The sequence below is a fragment of the Notamacropus eugenii genome, chromosome 6, assembly GCF_028372415.1.
Source record: "Notamacropus eugenii isolate mMacEug1 chromosome 6, mMacEug1.pri_v2, whole genome shotgun sequence".
NCBI classification, from domain to species: Eukaryota; Metazoa; Chordata; class Mammalia; order Diprotodontia; family Macropodidae; genus Notamacropus; species Notamacropus eugenii.
This window is the reverse complement of record NC_092877.1, coordinates 153,455,026-153,471,596: the sequence shown is the minus strand read 5'-3', so window position 1 is coordinate 153,471,596 and position 16,571 is coordinate 153,455,026. Positions and strand designations below refer to the sequence as shown.

At 34.5% G+C, this 16,571-nt stretch overlaps 1 protein-coding gene across 7 annotated transcripts in view; it reads right to left on the bottom strand.

Annotated features, from left to right (window-relative positions):
• Window positions 1-16,571, bottom strand: part of RBM46 (RNA binding motif protein 46) — a 106,370-nt gene that overhangs the window by 41,223 nt on the left and 48,576 nt on the right. For 2 of the 7 annotated variants that reach the window (XM_072621322.1, XM_072621324.1), the window contains 2 exons: window positions 14,491-14,554; window positions 8,562-9,430 (listed from right to left, as the gene is read on the bottom strand). The exons of 3 other annotated variants lie outside the window; for them this stretch is intronic. In XM_072621322.1, the coding sequence (XP_072477423.1) occupies window positions 14,528-14,554 (27 nt within the window). In that variant the 3' untranslated portion in view covers window positions 8,562-9,430; window positions 14,491-14,527. Of the gene's footprint in view, window positions 1-7,324; window positions 8,318-8,561; window positions 9,431-14,490; window positions 14,555-16,571 lie in introns of those variants that run through there. 2 more of the 7 variants (XM_072621321.1, XM_072621326.1) reach the window with 2 other exon arrangements.

The window sequence follows — 16,571 nt, the reverse complement described above, 5'->3', positions numbered from 1 at the left end:
AGGAGTGATCAGTAACTGCTATCTCCCTCCCATGGCTGACCTTGACAAGCCCAGAAAATATCTCCACGGGAAAAACCATAGAACAGTGGGAGCAGCCCGTGAGGCTAAGAAGATCACTAAGGAGGGTCCTTCTTGCTGTGGCTGAAGGGGACCAGTGCAGGATCAGAGCTGTCCCATACAGCCCCACCTCAGCAAACCAGGAGAAGATCCTGAGCCCCAGGGGGGGTGAAGCCCACAACTGCCAATACCAGGACCCCAGGTGTGCCTCAGCACCCCAAGGGAATCAGGAAGATACTAGTGCAGTCAGGATCACCAACCACTGAGCTTGCCTATGCTCTAGCTCAGCAGAGGAGACGTTTTGTGGTGAGACCAACCCTCCCCTACAATTAATGCAGCTAGCTCCAGGGTAACTCTGGGGAAACCCAAAAAGACTGCACCTGGCCTCTGCTTTCAAACACCAGCCAGCTCAGCACCAGGAAAGTTGCAGCATTTTAGCTTCTAGATGAAAGAATCAGAGACCACAATACACAAAGCCTCAATGATTAAGCTCAGGAACTGTGGGACAGAGATCCCTGTGCCCCAGACACAGAGATCTACTTTAAAAGCTAGGAAAAGGGTTATTATCATGAGTAAGAAGCAAAGCACAGAAGAAAAAACCACAGAATCATTCTATGGGGCAAGGACCAAAACACAAATACCAAAGAGGTCAGCATTGACAATGTATTCCCATCTGAAACTTGAGAAGGGAAGATGAACTGGTCTGAAGTACAAAGGGCCTTCTTGGAAGAGCTCAGTAAGGATTTAAAAATCCAAATTAGAGAAATAGAAGAAAAACCGACCATGACTTTAAAAATATGAAAAAAGAAACCATAGAATAATTTAAAAGGACAATTGGACAAATAGAAAAGGAAGTACAAAACCTAACTGGAGAAAATAACTCCCTAAAAGGAACAATTGGATAGATAGAAAAGGAGATGTAACTGAAGACTACAATTTGATAAGAATTGGGCATGTAGAAGCTAATGAATTGATGAGACAGTCAAACAGAATCTAAAGGATGAAAAGGTAGAAGAAAATGTAAAATATCTAATTGGAAAAATAACTGACATGGAAAATAGATTCAGGAGAGAAAAATCTAAGGATTATTGGTCTACCAGAAAGACATGATGAAAAAAAGAGCCTGGACAATATCATTCAAGAAATCATCAAGGAAAATGGCTCAGAAGTCCTAAACCCAGAGGGCAAAATAGTCATAGAAATAACCCTCCATTCACCTCCTGAAAGGGACCCCAAACTAAAAATACCAAGGAATATCATTGCCAAATTCCAGAACTATCAAGTGAAAGAGAAAATACTGCAGGCAGTCAGAAAGAAAATTCAAATACTGAGGATCACACAGGACCTTACAGCTTCTACATTAAGAGACTGAAGGAACTGGAATACAATATTCCATAAGGCAAAGGAGTTGGGACTACAACCAAAGATTAATTACCCAGCAAAGCAGACCACAATATTTCAGGCAAGGAGATGGACAGGCAATGAAATAAGGAATTTCCAGACCTTCCTGATGAAAAGGCCAAACTCAATAGAAAATTCAATTTTTAAACGCAGGTCTCAAGAGGCATAAAAAGGTAAATGGGAAAAAAATCTGTTACACAATATAGGCAAACTGTTTACATTCCTATAAGGGAAGATGATACTTGTTAATCTTCAGAATTGTATATTTATTATGAAATGTAAAAGGGATATACATAAACAGAGGGAGTGGGTATAAATTAAATGATGTGATAACAAATGTGATTTAAGGGTGGGAAGGGATAGTAATGGGAGATGTGAAAAGGAGGAGGCAGGAAAAAAATTCCATCACAAGAAGAGGCACAAAAATATATTACAGTAGAGGGAAAGAGGAGAGGGAGATGAGCATTGTTTGAGAAGTAATCTCATCTGATTGGATTCAAGGGGGGGCACAACAAATTGAATTAAGAATAGAAACACAATTAGCTCTACAGAGAGTAGGTGGGGAAGGGGGAAAAAAGGGGAGGGAAGAAATAGGAAGGGAAAAGGAGATGAAAAGGGAGGGGGGCTGAAAGAAGGGAGAAAAGACTGAGGGAGAAAGTGGTCAAAAAATAAAACTATGGTGGAAGGGAAGGGAGAACTAAAAACACAAACAAGGGGAAAGGGAAAGGAGAGAGACACAGATAATAATCATAATTGTGAAAATGAATAGGATGAACTCTCTCATAAAATGGAGACAGAGCAGAACGGATGAAAAACCATAATCCAACAATGTCATTTACAAGAAACACATTTGAAATGGGGGCATACACACAGGGGAAAGGTAAAAGGTTGGAGCAGAGTATTTTGAGCTTCAGTTGATGTAAAAAAAGCAGGGATAGCAATCCTAATGTCAGAAAAAGCAAAAGCAGAACTAGATCTAATCAAAACAGATAAGGAATGAAACTATAACCTGCTAAAAGGCACCACAGACAATGAAGCAATTTCATTACTAAATATATATGCTCCAAGTGGTAGAGCATCCAGATTCTTAGAGGAGAAGTTAAGGGAGGTTACAGACAGAAACAGACACCAAAACTATCCCAGTAGGGGACCTCAATCTCCCATTCTCTGATCTTGATAAATCTGACCTCAAAATAAACAAGAAAGAAGTTAGGAGGTGAATAGGACTCTGAATAAGGTAGATATGATAGATCTCTGGAGAAAATTCAATGGGGATAGCTAGAAACATACCTTTTTCTTAGTGGTACATGGCACATAAATAAAAATTGACCATGTACTTGGGCATAAAAACCTCACAATCCAGTGCAGAAAGGCAGAGATAGTCAATGCATCCTTCTCAGATCATAATGCAATACAACTTATATGTCATCATAGGCCATGGAAATATAAGTCAAAAACTAATTTGAAACTAAACACTCTAATCCTAAAAAATGAGTGGGTTAAACAACAAGTTATAGAAACTATCAACAACTTCATTCAAGAGAATGACAACAACGAGACAGCCTACCAAATCTTATGGGATACTACCAAAGCAGTTCTTAGGGGAAACTTTATATTTTTGAATGCCTACATGAATAAAACAGAGAAAGATGAGATCAATGAACTGCGCATGCAGCTGAAAAACCTAGAAAAAGAAAAATTTGAAAATCCCCAAGGTAATACCAAATGAGAAATACTGAAAACCAAAGGAGAGATGAATAAAATTGAAATTAAGAAAACTATTGAACTAATAAATAAAACTAAGAGTTAGTTTTATGAAAAAACCAGGAGGTGGACCCAAGATGGTAGAATAAAAAGATGCACATACACTAGTTCTTCCTCCACAGCCCATAAAATTCCTGTAAAAAAAATGACTCTCAACAAATTCTACAGCAGCAGAAGACAGAACAACAGTGAAAGAATTTTCCAGCCCAAGGTAACCTGGAAAGCCAATAGGAAAGGTCTATTGGTGCATGGAGCAGAGCAAAGCCCAGCCTTGCCTGCAGGCCTTGGGGGTGGAATCCCCTAGCAACAGCAGCGGTTCTCAGATTCCCTCAATCCACAAACACCAAAGGCAGCTTCAAAAGTCAGTGAGAAATCTTTTTCACCTTGGTGACAAGGGAGAAGGATCTTCCCTAGCCCTGGCCCTGGCCCCAGGCAACAGTGGAGGCAGCAGCAGTACCTTCCATTTGTGGAGCACTAAGCCTAAAGCCCCTGGGGGAATTGGCCTGTGGATCTGAACCTCAGCCCTGAGAAGCAGCCCTGCCCTCCACCTAAAGTCCCTAGGGGGACTGACCAGCTGATCATTATCTCAACCCTTAGCACAGTCCTGGGGCTTGGCAGAGCAGGATGCATGTGTGGAGGGGGATTTCTACTACTTACAGATTCTGGGCAGAAAAGTGTTTGGTTGCTCACAGAGCAGTATGCAGGCCAGGAAAGGGGTAAACTCCTCTCACTTGATTGTGCCACCTTGGAGGAACTGAGAACTAACAGGTCCCCAGGGTATACACTTCTCTTAATAAAGGACTCAAAAGTCAAACAACTGGATGAGAAAATGTCCAAAAAAAGGAAAAAAATAAGACTATAGAAGATTACTTTCTTGGTGAACAGGTATTTTCTTCCATCCTTTTAGAAGAGGAAAAACAATACTTACCATCAGAGGCCTCCAAAATAAATATGCAATGGTCTCACGTCATGGAAAAGCTCAAAAAAGATTTTGAAAATCAAGTAAGAGAGGTGGAGGAAAAATTGGGAAGAGAAATGAGAGCAATGTGAGAAAATCATGAAAAGCAAGTTAACTGCTTGCTAAAGGAGACCCAAAAAATGCTGAAGAAAATAACACCTTGAAAAATAGGCTAACTCAATTGGCAAAAGAGGCCCAAAAAACCAATGAGGAGAAGAATGCTTTAAAAAACAGAATTAGCCAAATGGAAAAGGAGGTTCAAAAGCTCACTGAAGAAAACAGTTCTTTAAAAAATAGAATGGAGCAGATGGAAGCTAATGACTTTATGAGAAACCAAGAAACTACAAAACCAAACCAAAAGAATGCAAAAAATGGAAGATAATGTGAATTATCTCACTGGAAAAACAACTGACCTGGAAAACAGATCCGAGAGAATTTAATAATTATGGGACTACCTGAAACCATGATCAAAAAAAGAGTCCAGACATCATCTTTCATGACATTATCAAGGAAAACTGCCCAGATAGTCTAGAACCAGAGGGCAAAATAAATACTGAAAAAAATCCACCAATCACTACATGAAAGATATCCAAAAAGAGAAACTCCTGGGAACATTTTAGCCATATTTCAGTGTTTCCAGACCATGGAGAAAATATTGCAAGCAGCTAGAAAGAAACAATTTGAGTATCGTGGAAATACAATCAGGATAACACAGGATTTGACAGCTTTGGCATTAAGAGATCACAGGACTTGGAATATGATATTCCAGAAGTCAAACGGACTGGGATTAAAACCAAGAATCACCCACACAGAAAAACTGAGTATAATACCTGAAAAATGGTCATTCAACGATATAAAAGACTTTCAAGCATTCTTGATGAAAAGACCAGAACTGAATAGAAAATCTGATTTTCAAACACAAGAATCAAGAGAAGTATGAGAAGGTAAACACAAAAGAGAAATCATAAAGGACTTTCTAAAGTTGAACTGTTTACATTCCTACATGGAAAGATAGTATTTGTACTTCTTGTGACTTTTCTCAGTATTTGAGCAGTTGGAGGGATTATAAACACATAAAAACACACACAGTGAGGTGAATAAGAAGGGATGACATCTAAAAAAATAAAATTAAGGGGTGAGAGGAATATATTGGGAGGAGAAAGGGAGAAATGGAATGGGGCAAATTATCTCATAAAAGAGGCAAGAAAAAGCTTTTTCGATGGAGGAGAAAAGGGAGGAGGTGAGAAGAGGAAAAAGTGAACCTTACTCTTATCACATTTGGCATAAGGAGGGAATAACATGCTCACTCAATTTGGTATGAAAATCTATCTTACACTACAGGAAAGTAGCAAAGAAGGAGATAAGTGGGGTGGGGGGATGATAGAAGGAAGGGCAAATGGGAGGAAGGAGCAATTAGAAGTAAACATATGGGGAGGGACAAGGTCAAAAGAGAATAGAATAAATAGGGAGGCAGGATAGGATGGAGGGAAATAGTTAGTCTTTCACAACATGACTATTATGAAAGTCTTTTGCATAACTACACATGCATAACCTACATTGAATTGCTTGCCTTCTTATTTGGGGATGGGTGGGGAGGGAGGAAGGGAGAGAAGTTGGAACTTAAAAGTTTTAAAAATGAATATTAAAAAATTGTTTTTACATGCAACTGGGAAATAAGAAATACAGGTAATGGGGTATAGAAATCTGTCTTGCCTTACAAGAAAACAGAGGCGATGGGGATAAGGGAAGGGAGGGGTGTGATAGAAAGGAGAGCAGATTGGGGGAAGGCGTAATCAGAATGCATGGTGTCTTGGGGTGGGGGAGGGGAGGAATGGGGAGAAAATTTGGAACTCAAAATCTTGTGGAAATTAATGTTGCAAATTAAAAATAAACTAAGTAAAACAAACAAAAAAAGAATAGAGCTATTCAGGGTGAAATGGTTCTGTTCCAATGGTTTGAAGACAGGAAAGAGAAGGGAGGGTAAAAGGAATATATGAGTGTAGGAAGGAGGAAAAATGGGAAAGAACTAGCTATTTCTCATAACTACGTAAACATGAAGGAATGGGTAAGGAAAGCAGGCATCAGATGAACCTCACTCAGCTGAAATGGAAAAGCTTATCATCAGTAATGCTATAAGAGCGTCTTTCAAAAATTTCTTACAAGAACAAAGAGGAAAATAAATGTTAAAAGTTTAATTAATTCATTAAAAAAAAAGAACAAAGAGGGCAGTTTTGAAATTAAAGTGTATAATTTATTATGAAGCAAACGCTATGAAATGGAAATTCAGAGTTTAGAATCTTCTGTGCTCTGCTGTGTATACCGAAATGCTTTTTTGAGGGGAGAGAGTAGTGTTTAAGAAGTATAAAAAGTACATTCAAAACATTTCAACAAATAGCACAACTAAATTGGTTTATTTCCTTCAGTCTGGGCTGCTATATTTACTACCTCATTAGCCAGTGGTCACAAACTACTGAGAAGTAACACAAGAGAAATGAAAACTCTATGCCAATCTCACTTGAATGGCTCTTCATGAAAGGAAATGATGCAGTTTAAATTCCACACTGGTACCTCTTAAGTTACGCACTTGGGAGAAAGTGTTGCTCAGGCTATTAAAACCATATATATGCACTTTACAACATATAGATCACATAGTATTTAATGCATATGGAATAGTTAACTGAATATATTCATGAAAATCATTTGAGTAAAGATGTATAGTTGGAAGTCATGAACAAAGTCAAGTTTGGCTTAGAAGAGTTGGAGAAAGTCCAGTTTCCAATTCTATAACATACTGCTTAGAAAATGAAGTGTTTCCAACTACATCTTTGCCATAGGACTGCTTCAACAAATTCTTCAGAAATGGTGATGAAAAAATTGGGGAGAAAAAGAATGTAATCAGCCACTGAAGAAAGGTCCAAACACCAACTATTTTTATTTACCCCTAAAAAGAGTTCTACGGCAGTTGCACTTTTGTGCAACATCCACAACTTTTGTTTGATTCATTGATTTTATGTATGCCTAGACTGTGATTTCCTTGCAAGGATTCCCTACTGTTCTACAAGAAGAAAAAGTAAAGAAGTTTGAAAGCATTAATAGATACTGAAAATAATTGATCAACCTAAAAAACAAAAACATGGACACATGTTAAAGACTCATGTTAAATTTAATGTCAAAGTGTTTGAATTCAAGTACAGAAATTAAACAACACATGATTTCAACATTAAAAAACCATAACACTTATTCCAACTACTATACAATGAATATCACAAACTCAAATAAAATAACTAAAGCAACTCAATAAATTAACAGCAAAAATTATGATAATTTTTATAACAAGTATTTATTAACTAAAATATTTATAATGATTTTTCAAGGACCACAATAGTAAATTGCTTTTTATTTATTACTAAATAAAATTTACTTCTTAATCTTTTTTCCTCATCATTCTCTGGTCACATAATGGTTTGATGCTTCTGGTTAAATAACCGTTTTAATCTCCAACACTGTAAGTGATCCTTGGTAACTAAATCTAATATAACTACTGTCTTCATGTGTTACAATATTAAAGATATGCTGGTCAGCAAAGGAATTATTTGAAAAACATTTAACATAAACCATTGGGTTCTACCGCTCTCTCTTAGATCAGGAATTGGCAATACTTAAAATTTAAAAGTTTAAAAAGAATAGTAGCCTACTGAACCCTAATTCAAAGGAAATCTTTGAATTGAATTGAATTTGAATTGAATAACTTTTTAAACTTGTTTCTGACAAGCTCAATAAACATGCATATAGGTTCATATGTATCAAAGGTTACTATAATGAAATAAAACATTTTTCCTTTCCAACCAAATGTGCAAACCCGATCTAAAAATAAAACAGTATTTTAATCTGTAAGCTTTACAAATAAATTTTTACATTAATGTTTACAACATTTTCTTCAGAAGAATGAGGCCTGATTGGAGATATATAGTCGTTGTCCAACATGGCTGCCATTAGGAAGCGATATTGTTGGTGACAAGGGGTAGCTTGGATAAGAATAAGGCCTTGATGTATAAGGAAGTACGCTGGGTGTCCCAGAAGAGAGGGTAGCACTAACAGGGGAAATACTATTTACTGAGCTGCGACGGAAATTGTAGTCTGTAAATAAATACATGAACAGTTACTTTGCATATCTTTATGGATACAAATTTAATTCAAAGAGACAAAGCATCGAAATACTAATCACATTTTAACATAATATGTTCTAATACTCAAAATCTTGATGTTATTAGTAAAGACTGTTCCAGTCTGCATAACACTGCAAATCTTGATAGCTTTTTTTTATCAGTTAGTATTATTTTCCCTTCATTGACACAATTCTCCAGAGATTTTTATAGATGAATTTTTTTTTTTTTTTTTTTTGCCATTAGTTTTACTTTGTGTCTTTTTGTATTTAGGAAAGAAAATCTCCAATTTATCTGGCTCCACAGTGAAGCTTTGTTTGAATTAGATTTGGTACTGAAGTTAAGGTATATAGTCTCAGAGAAAGCTAAAAAGGCCAATTCATTTTTACTTCTTGTATTAATTATGGTTATTAAAGACAACTAGCAGAACCACTCATCTCTCTGGACTACAGAAATATCTGGTATTTACAAAGTAACTACCAATATTTCATGTTTAAATACTACTATAAACCTTTTATACAACTAAACTCACTAATTTAAAGTTTCAGTACTATTAGTCACATAAACACATCAAACTAATCACCTCTTAAAAACTTCAGTCAACCATAATCAACTTATAGTATAGAAAAATATCAAAATGTTGAAGTAAAATATTTAAAATACGATTATATTTGCAAAATTATTATTCCACAATAAACACGTATCTTATTTCCAGTAATTTTCCTGCATCATTAATTGTAATTTGATACATATCAAAGACCAAATTTGTAAATCCTAAACTTTCCAAAAACTCAACTATGCTCTTCAGTGTAGGATAAGCCTAAAAAAGGATTTGGAGTTGGCTACAAAAAGTATTATTTCCAAAAGGTATGATGTTATCTAGGAATGGAAGAAAAGGATATATTAGGTCATTTAATGCACAGGTTAATGTTTGCACTTTGCACTGTATTATTTTCTTATTACTATCAAGTGAAGCAACTAAAATATATATGTAAGCATTAACTTAAAGTGGCCAATGAGACAATGTTTAGCCAACAGGAATGAGACCGACATCAGGAGAATAAGCTCAAGCAACATCAGAAAGGACCTAGTTAAGAGAAAGAAAAAAATGCAAAAATTAAAAATTGCTTATAAAGCATTAATTTTACTATTATAAAGACTCTATCTTCATTGTCAATATTCCGTGCGTGTATACTGCATCATTAACATAGGAAGTGAAATGATTTAGACTATGGTAAAGAAATGCATTTATAACATCAGGTTCAACATTCTTTCAATTAGGTTCGCATTTAATGAAGGATTTTTGTTTTCCTTTCTCAAAATGGGATGCCTCCAAAAACCATAATGAAGAAAGTACTTTCCTCTCCCTTGAATTAAGAGTTCTTTCTTGAAAAATCAGTTATAGAACGAACTACATTAAGTAAAGGTGAGATTAATCTCAAAAATAATTTTTTTAAAAAATCTCACTCCATCAGCAGTATTATTATAAGAATTGGTACCAAAAGGTTATGAAACTAACTACCTTCTGGTAATTATTAATACAATGTAAGCTATTTTTGGATTATCTACCCTTCTGAAGTATATATCTTTAAAAAAAAAAAAAACTTGATCTGGTTACTGACAGAAACACCCTTGTTTATTCCTAAAAGACCCTGAAGAACAAATCTTCTAGTCAAAAAAATTACATTTCTACCCTAAGAAAATATGAACTACAAAAATGTGGAAAGAGAAACAATTCCTATGGTGAGGATTTAGAGCTGAAAAGGAACTTCATCCAACCCCTTTATTTTATAGAAGGAAAAATTCAATTCTACTGCATTTAAGTGATTTGTCCAAGACAGGACCTTTAACTAAAGAATTCAATTATTATCCTGAGTCTATACCCTGAGTATACCATGTGTATAACAGTTGCCAATTTTTTTTAACTAAAGATTCAGTCAAAGAGCCATACTTGAGAACCTAGAGGGCCACATGTGGCCTTGAGGCTGCAGGTTCCCCAACCCTGAACCAAAGTTACAAAGAGAGGAAAGAGCAGTGTGATGAGAACCTAAGTTCTGACTTCATATTTAACACTTTTTTCCACTCTACCAAACATCCTGTCTTCTAAACTAAAAGTTTATTTAATGTCTTTTTTTAAATTAAGAATATTTTGGAAAACAATTGCATTCACTTCTAGTATTAAATTAGCTTATATTACTTCTGTGTGTTATGTCAGATAAGCCATTTAGTATCTCCAGCCCCCTGTTTCATCTGTAAACTTAGAATGAGTCCTATTCCACAATTAAGCCTTTGATCTTTAGTGTCATCTTATTCTGAATGAAGCCTGATGAAAATAGGCAAAAACAAATCTTTCCTCAGAGCTTTACAAAGATAGCATAAAGTCTATGAAAAATTACAGGCACTTTAAAAAAAAAGTTTCTAAGAAATGTAAGAATTCAACACAAAAATTTACTGTCTATCAGTACATGCCAGACTAGGGGTTACACATATTAAAAAGTCAACAATAATAAAAAATAATTGTCCTGACGCTCAAGACATGTATGTTCTAATGAGACAAGGCTAGATGTATTAAAAAAACACAAACCACAACACTATGATAATTAAAAAGTATTCATTAAAATGTCCAGACTTAGGTCAGGATAGAAATATAAATTAATTTACTATTATTATTAGGGATCACTTAGCTAGCAGAGGTTACATCAAAGTTTTGTAGTCTCAAAGTTACTTCCCTAGATTGAATTTAAAGAGAAAGAAAACAATACCAAAGTCTCTGAAATTCTTGAGAATGAATGAGTTAAAAGTCTTCATATACACTAACCCGTCTTCCTTAGCTCCCTTTCTACCCATTCTACTTTCTTGTTTATTTAATTTCACTGCTCAGTTCTCCTCTAGGCAACCTAGAGACAACTTGAGATTTTAGTTTTATGTTAAAAAATACTATCCAATGTCTCTCTGGCATTCCATAATATTGCACAGTTAAATATAACTTAGTTAACTAGAATATTTGATAAATCAGTATCTATACTCCCCCAAAAGAGAATTTTAGAGATAGACAGGACCTTAAGGATCACCTGATTTCAACCCATTCTTTTTATAAATGAGAAAACTCTGACCTAGAGCTTAAAAATCTGGCAGTCACAGAAGCAAGAATTCAGGCGTCCTGACCCCAGTAATACAAATCCTATAACAAAATGGTGGACTGCAACAACAAAATCATTGCCTAACAGTTCCACAATGACACTCATCACTTCCTACAAGTCCCTGAAATGGCTGCCCATCACAATTCAGTTAAACAGCCCATTTTACTTTTCATCAAGAACACCCTGTATTTGACACTTCTAGATCTAATAACTGGGCTTCTTATAAATGAAAGGACTTCTCCATAGTGTCAAATGACAATTTGGGAATAGGAATATTTCTAATATCTGTTAATGTAGCCTGAGCCAAACTTCTACTGAGTCTATATCCTGAGTATACCATGTACATACAAGTTACCAATATTCTCTAACTGCATTCCTAACTTTGATATATTTTTTAAATTATTTATCAGTGATTTGGGAGTTCCCTGGATGATTTTCCTCAAATAATTCTGACTTCATTTATAGTCTTCTAAAACTTATCTTCTCCCCTCATGGGCAGTCTTTTCATTCAGGATTAAAGAGGATGTCCTCTTTTCTTATGATGGCTCCCATTATTTTTACTTACTAAGTCAAGCAGAATTATTTCTATTTTTTGTTCATTGACTTTCCTGTTTTCAGAATAGTCTTGTAGATTATTTCCTTTTCAAATTATTTCTTTAGATTTTCCCTAATGGTCCCATTTTACTTAGTTCCCTTTTCTATAGTTCAATAATCATATTTTGTCTTGCTTTATAAGAGTTCTTTCTCTTAGAGAACATAGCTTTAACAGTATTATGAAGTATCAAAACAGAAACGCAGTATTAAGACATAAGTACACAAATGCTTTCCCAAGCCTGTAAATTTTTAAGTATGTTATTGTTCCCTTCCACCAACAAAATCTAAATTTTACTGTAACGCAGTATGAAATAACAATTATTCAGAATTACAGATTACAAATATTATATTAACAAGCTGTCTACAATTCATAAAAGTTAGCTAATTCATTCTCAGGAGCATCTTATGAGTTTAGATTTGGAGTCACTGTATTTACTAGTAGATTCTCACATATACGCCCCCACTATTCTCTCTCTTCCACTCCAATTACAAGAAATTATGAGATTCCCCACCTCCCAACAACTTATTACCTCCCAAATATTTTATCATAAATGATACTTTTGATTTTTCCTGAGGGTAGCACTGCAGTTCCAATAAGTCTCCATAAATATTTTTAAATATTTTTTGAAACTTCATTTTAAAAATTAAAATATATTTTTAGACTCCATTAACTTCTATAATTGTAGTCTTTAAAACGATACTCATTGGAAGTATGAGAAAACAGTAGATTATATTACTTGTAATCACAATCCTTTTCAATTGTGATATTTACTATTGAAGAAAGAACCATTTCTGTACAGGCTTAGAATAAGAATATCTGCTTTTATTTTCAAAATTAAAAGCTTGTTTCTCAGTCTTTTAAATTTTTCCATGCAATTTTTAAAAAATGATTTGATTTTAAAGTTTAAGATTTTATTTTTGCCTATCAATTTACATAACTATAGTCTGGTTCAAAGATGGTATATTTATTTTTCAAAGACTGTGACTAAATAATACATAATAGTCACATGAAGGACTTCTATTTATCTCTGTTTTAAGTCTTTTTTGTTTTCTTGATTAAGATAATACTTTCAAGAGATAAGAATGTGCCTGTGAATAAAAACACAAATTCAGTGGAAAAAGCCTTTCAGCTACTAAAATAATCACTGTTTGTATCTCACACTGCAAAGGTAGAAATGTATTATGTGTATGTGTGTGTGTGTACATATACCTACATATTTACATAAAAATGTATCACAACAGGGTTCATGTCATGGTAATTAAAGTTAATGGTAGGTGGGGAGAAGAGTTAAAGATCTTCCCTGCCCATTAAAAAGTTACCTTTTGCTCATTTCTACTGAGTCAATGGGTCAGAGGGTCCTGCCCTCCAGGTCTGAAAAGTGTATAAATACTCTGGGGTAAGGTTTTATTGTGGGGCCTATGTTTTGGAAGAAGGTTTGTGCACCAGACAAGACTCTGGGCAGCTGTTTTAAGAAGGCCCTGGCTTTGAAAACCAAGACGCTGGTGGTCTTCTCTCTGGTAACTGTGTATGTACGGTCAGACAGTTGGATCTATCTGTTGATTTGTGATAACAGTCAGACAGCTGCAAGCCCGGTCTGTTGATCTTTTATTTCGATCTGTATTTTCTCTCAAGTTCGGGGTGCTGAGTTTCCCCCTTGAACTAAATGATGTATGTGCTTGATTAAAGTGATTGTTCATCCCTCAAAAGTTGCTTTCCTTTTAGAAAAGTAGATCTAAGAATCTGTACAGAAGGCTGGAGTCCTTGTTGTTACAGTTCATTACCAATGGTGCAATGTCACTTAAAAACTCCTGATGTCTTTTTGTTTTTAAAAATCTGTGTGAATCAGTGCTTTATATAATGGAAGCAAATACAGCACTTCTTTCTAGGAACCATTATAAAAACTAAGCTAAGTTCTTATGATCATAATCATCAGTCTCCAACACACAATTTTAACTCTCTACATGTGCAGTAACATCACATTTTGGGATTTATTACTAATTTTCAAACAATGGGTTCAACATTACTTTCTTCACATGTAAGAGAGAAGTTATACCAAAAGATCTAAGAGATAGCTCTAATATTAATGTATCTGCTACGTACTTTCAGCTCTTTACAATACAACTGCCACAGTCCATTTTTTAAAGAGCACTGAAAACACAGAAAAAGTCTTAATAATTTATAATTATGTTAAAGGCATTAACAACTGCTGTTTAGTAAAAACAAAGAGAAGTCAACTTTTATGATAAAAGAATATAATTTGATAACAGCAAGATAAGTATCAGCATTTGCTTAATTTCATTTGACAGCTTTTAGCATTTATTTTCATGAAATTAGCTTTTAAAAAACCAAACATATTATGTAAAATATTTCTTCAGCAACAGAACAAACTATTCCTATGGGTATGTTTCTTACCTCTTAATTTATTTTCTCCAAATTCTCCTATACAGGTTCAGGCTGAAGAGACTGTGTTCCCTGTCTGCAAGCAGGGAGACAGAAAAGAATTGAATCTTTAGGATGATGTTATCCCTAACCTGGAAGTGTATGGAACCCTGGCAGTTTCAGATTAAAAAAAAATAAAACCACTTGAGCAGCAAAGAAAATAATTAGAAAGAAACAAGTTACCAACAGTTACACTTTATGAAGGACTACAGAGATTTACTGCAGAAGAAAATGATGTTTGAATCCATGAAAGAGAATTATGAGGTAATAAATTTGCAGAAAAGAATTAATTTTTTCTCTTTAACTTTTCTACACAGGTACAAATAACAGGCCTTTCTGAGGACTGGCCAAACTAGCAAGATAAAGAATAAAAATATTTAAAGATATTAACTGCCCTCAGACCTTCTTCTAAAAGCAAATATCAAAAGCCACTATTATAGCAAATATGAAATATGTAAATAGGATAAAGTATAGTTGGATTATACAGCAAATTACAGTTTTGTCCTGTTTGGAAAGGAGTGAAAGACTGCCTGAGTACGCAACACTCATGGCAATAAAACATACTCTGCCTTAATTCAATTGGAAACAATACTCCACAATAAAGAACAACTACTTTTCTTCATGTCCATGGTCTAATTGCTCCTCCAATCAATTTTGTTTAAGATTTTATATTACTTCGAAAGTCTGATGATCAATAGAAGACTCTACTTTTGTATATTCTTTATAAAGAATAAAGAATTTAATTTTCATTTCCTCATGAGATCTTTAATCTTTATTAAGTAAACATGCCTATTAAGACAATGGAATGAAAATGTACAAGAAGATGGTGAGATTATAAGAAACTAAAAAGAATTACTCACTAACCATGAAACAAAGGTACCTAAGAGAAAGATAACAGAACTAAAAAAAAATGATTAAGATGTTCAATTCTATGACTATAACAACCTAGGCTGGTGGCAATAACATTATAAAATACATTTTAATGGAGATTCTTCCAAAAAAGCAATAAGTAGAAATGGTGATAAATACATGGGAAGAGCATTCTCTCTGTTTAATGTTTAAAATAGTTAACACCTGGGTTCTGGAATTACTTCTTTACCAATCCTTAATTTAATATGAAAACAAAGAAATAAGATAGCAAAAATTTGCCAAATTGTTTAAACCTGTGACTATCAAACTTATCAATTAAGAGACTGACAATATCTAATATAAGGTATTTATTGGAAGACTAAAATAATATAACTCTAACATAACTCCACTGTTTTCTCAAATATCTTGATAAATGAAATCTTGAAAAATGCCTTCAGAAGTAGTGGATTTTGTTAAGATAGACTCCAAAGGAAAATTGAAAAAAGACAATTGTTTTCAGCAAACTGCTCCTTTAGCTGTATTTGTTCACAGTAATTACTGGTGGAAAAGAATGAATCAGAATAGGATGAACTCTAACTTAAAGGCTAATATAAGTAAAATTCTTTTAACGTTCTGATTAATCTAATTTTATTGATGTCTTCTATAAAATTCAAATTTTAGTATAACATTCCTACTCTTCTATTATTTTGGGGAATTTTGGCACAACGATCTTCATGTAACAAAAATCCATCTTGCACCAGTGTTGCAAATCATGGAACTTTGCAATCTATGAAAAGTTTAAATTAGAGGGTATTAGAAAGGTATGTCCAATAGGCGTAGGTAGACTGAAACAAATTATCCAAAATGAATTATGAAGAACTGAAGTGAAGAATACCATCAAATAATCTGAGCTGGAATTGTGAAGACACCAAGGGATGGCCCATACATTCCACTGATATCCTGACCTGACCACATCCTGCATGTCGAGTGGCATCTCCTACAACAAAACGATGGAAGGTCACAGGCAAGAATCGTACCAGAGAGGAAGAAATGGATAGGCTATGTTTACACCACCTCCCAAATAGCATGAGATCACAGATCCACTCAAGTCTTTGAGCTACGAAAAAAAGTAAATAAACTAGGTGAAAATCTCCTCCTTTTTCTCAATTTTTTCCCCAAAAAAGTTTTATAATAGAAAGGAAATT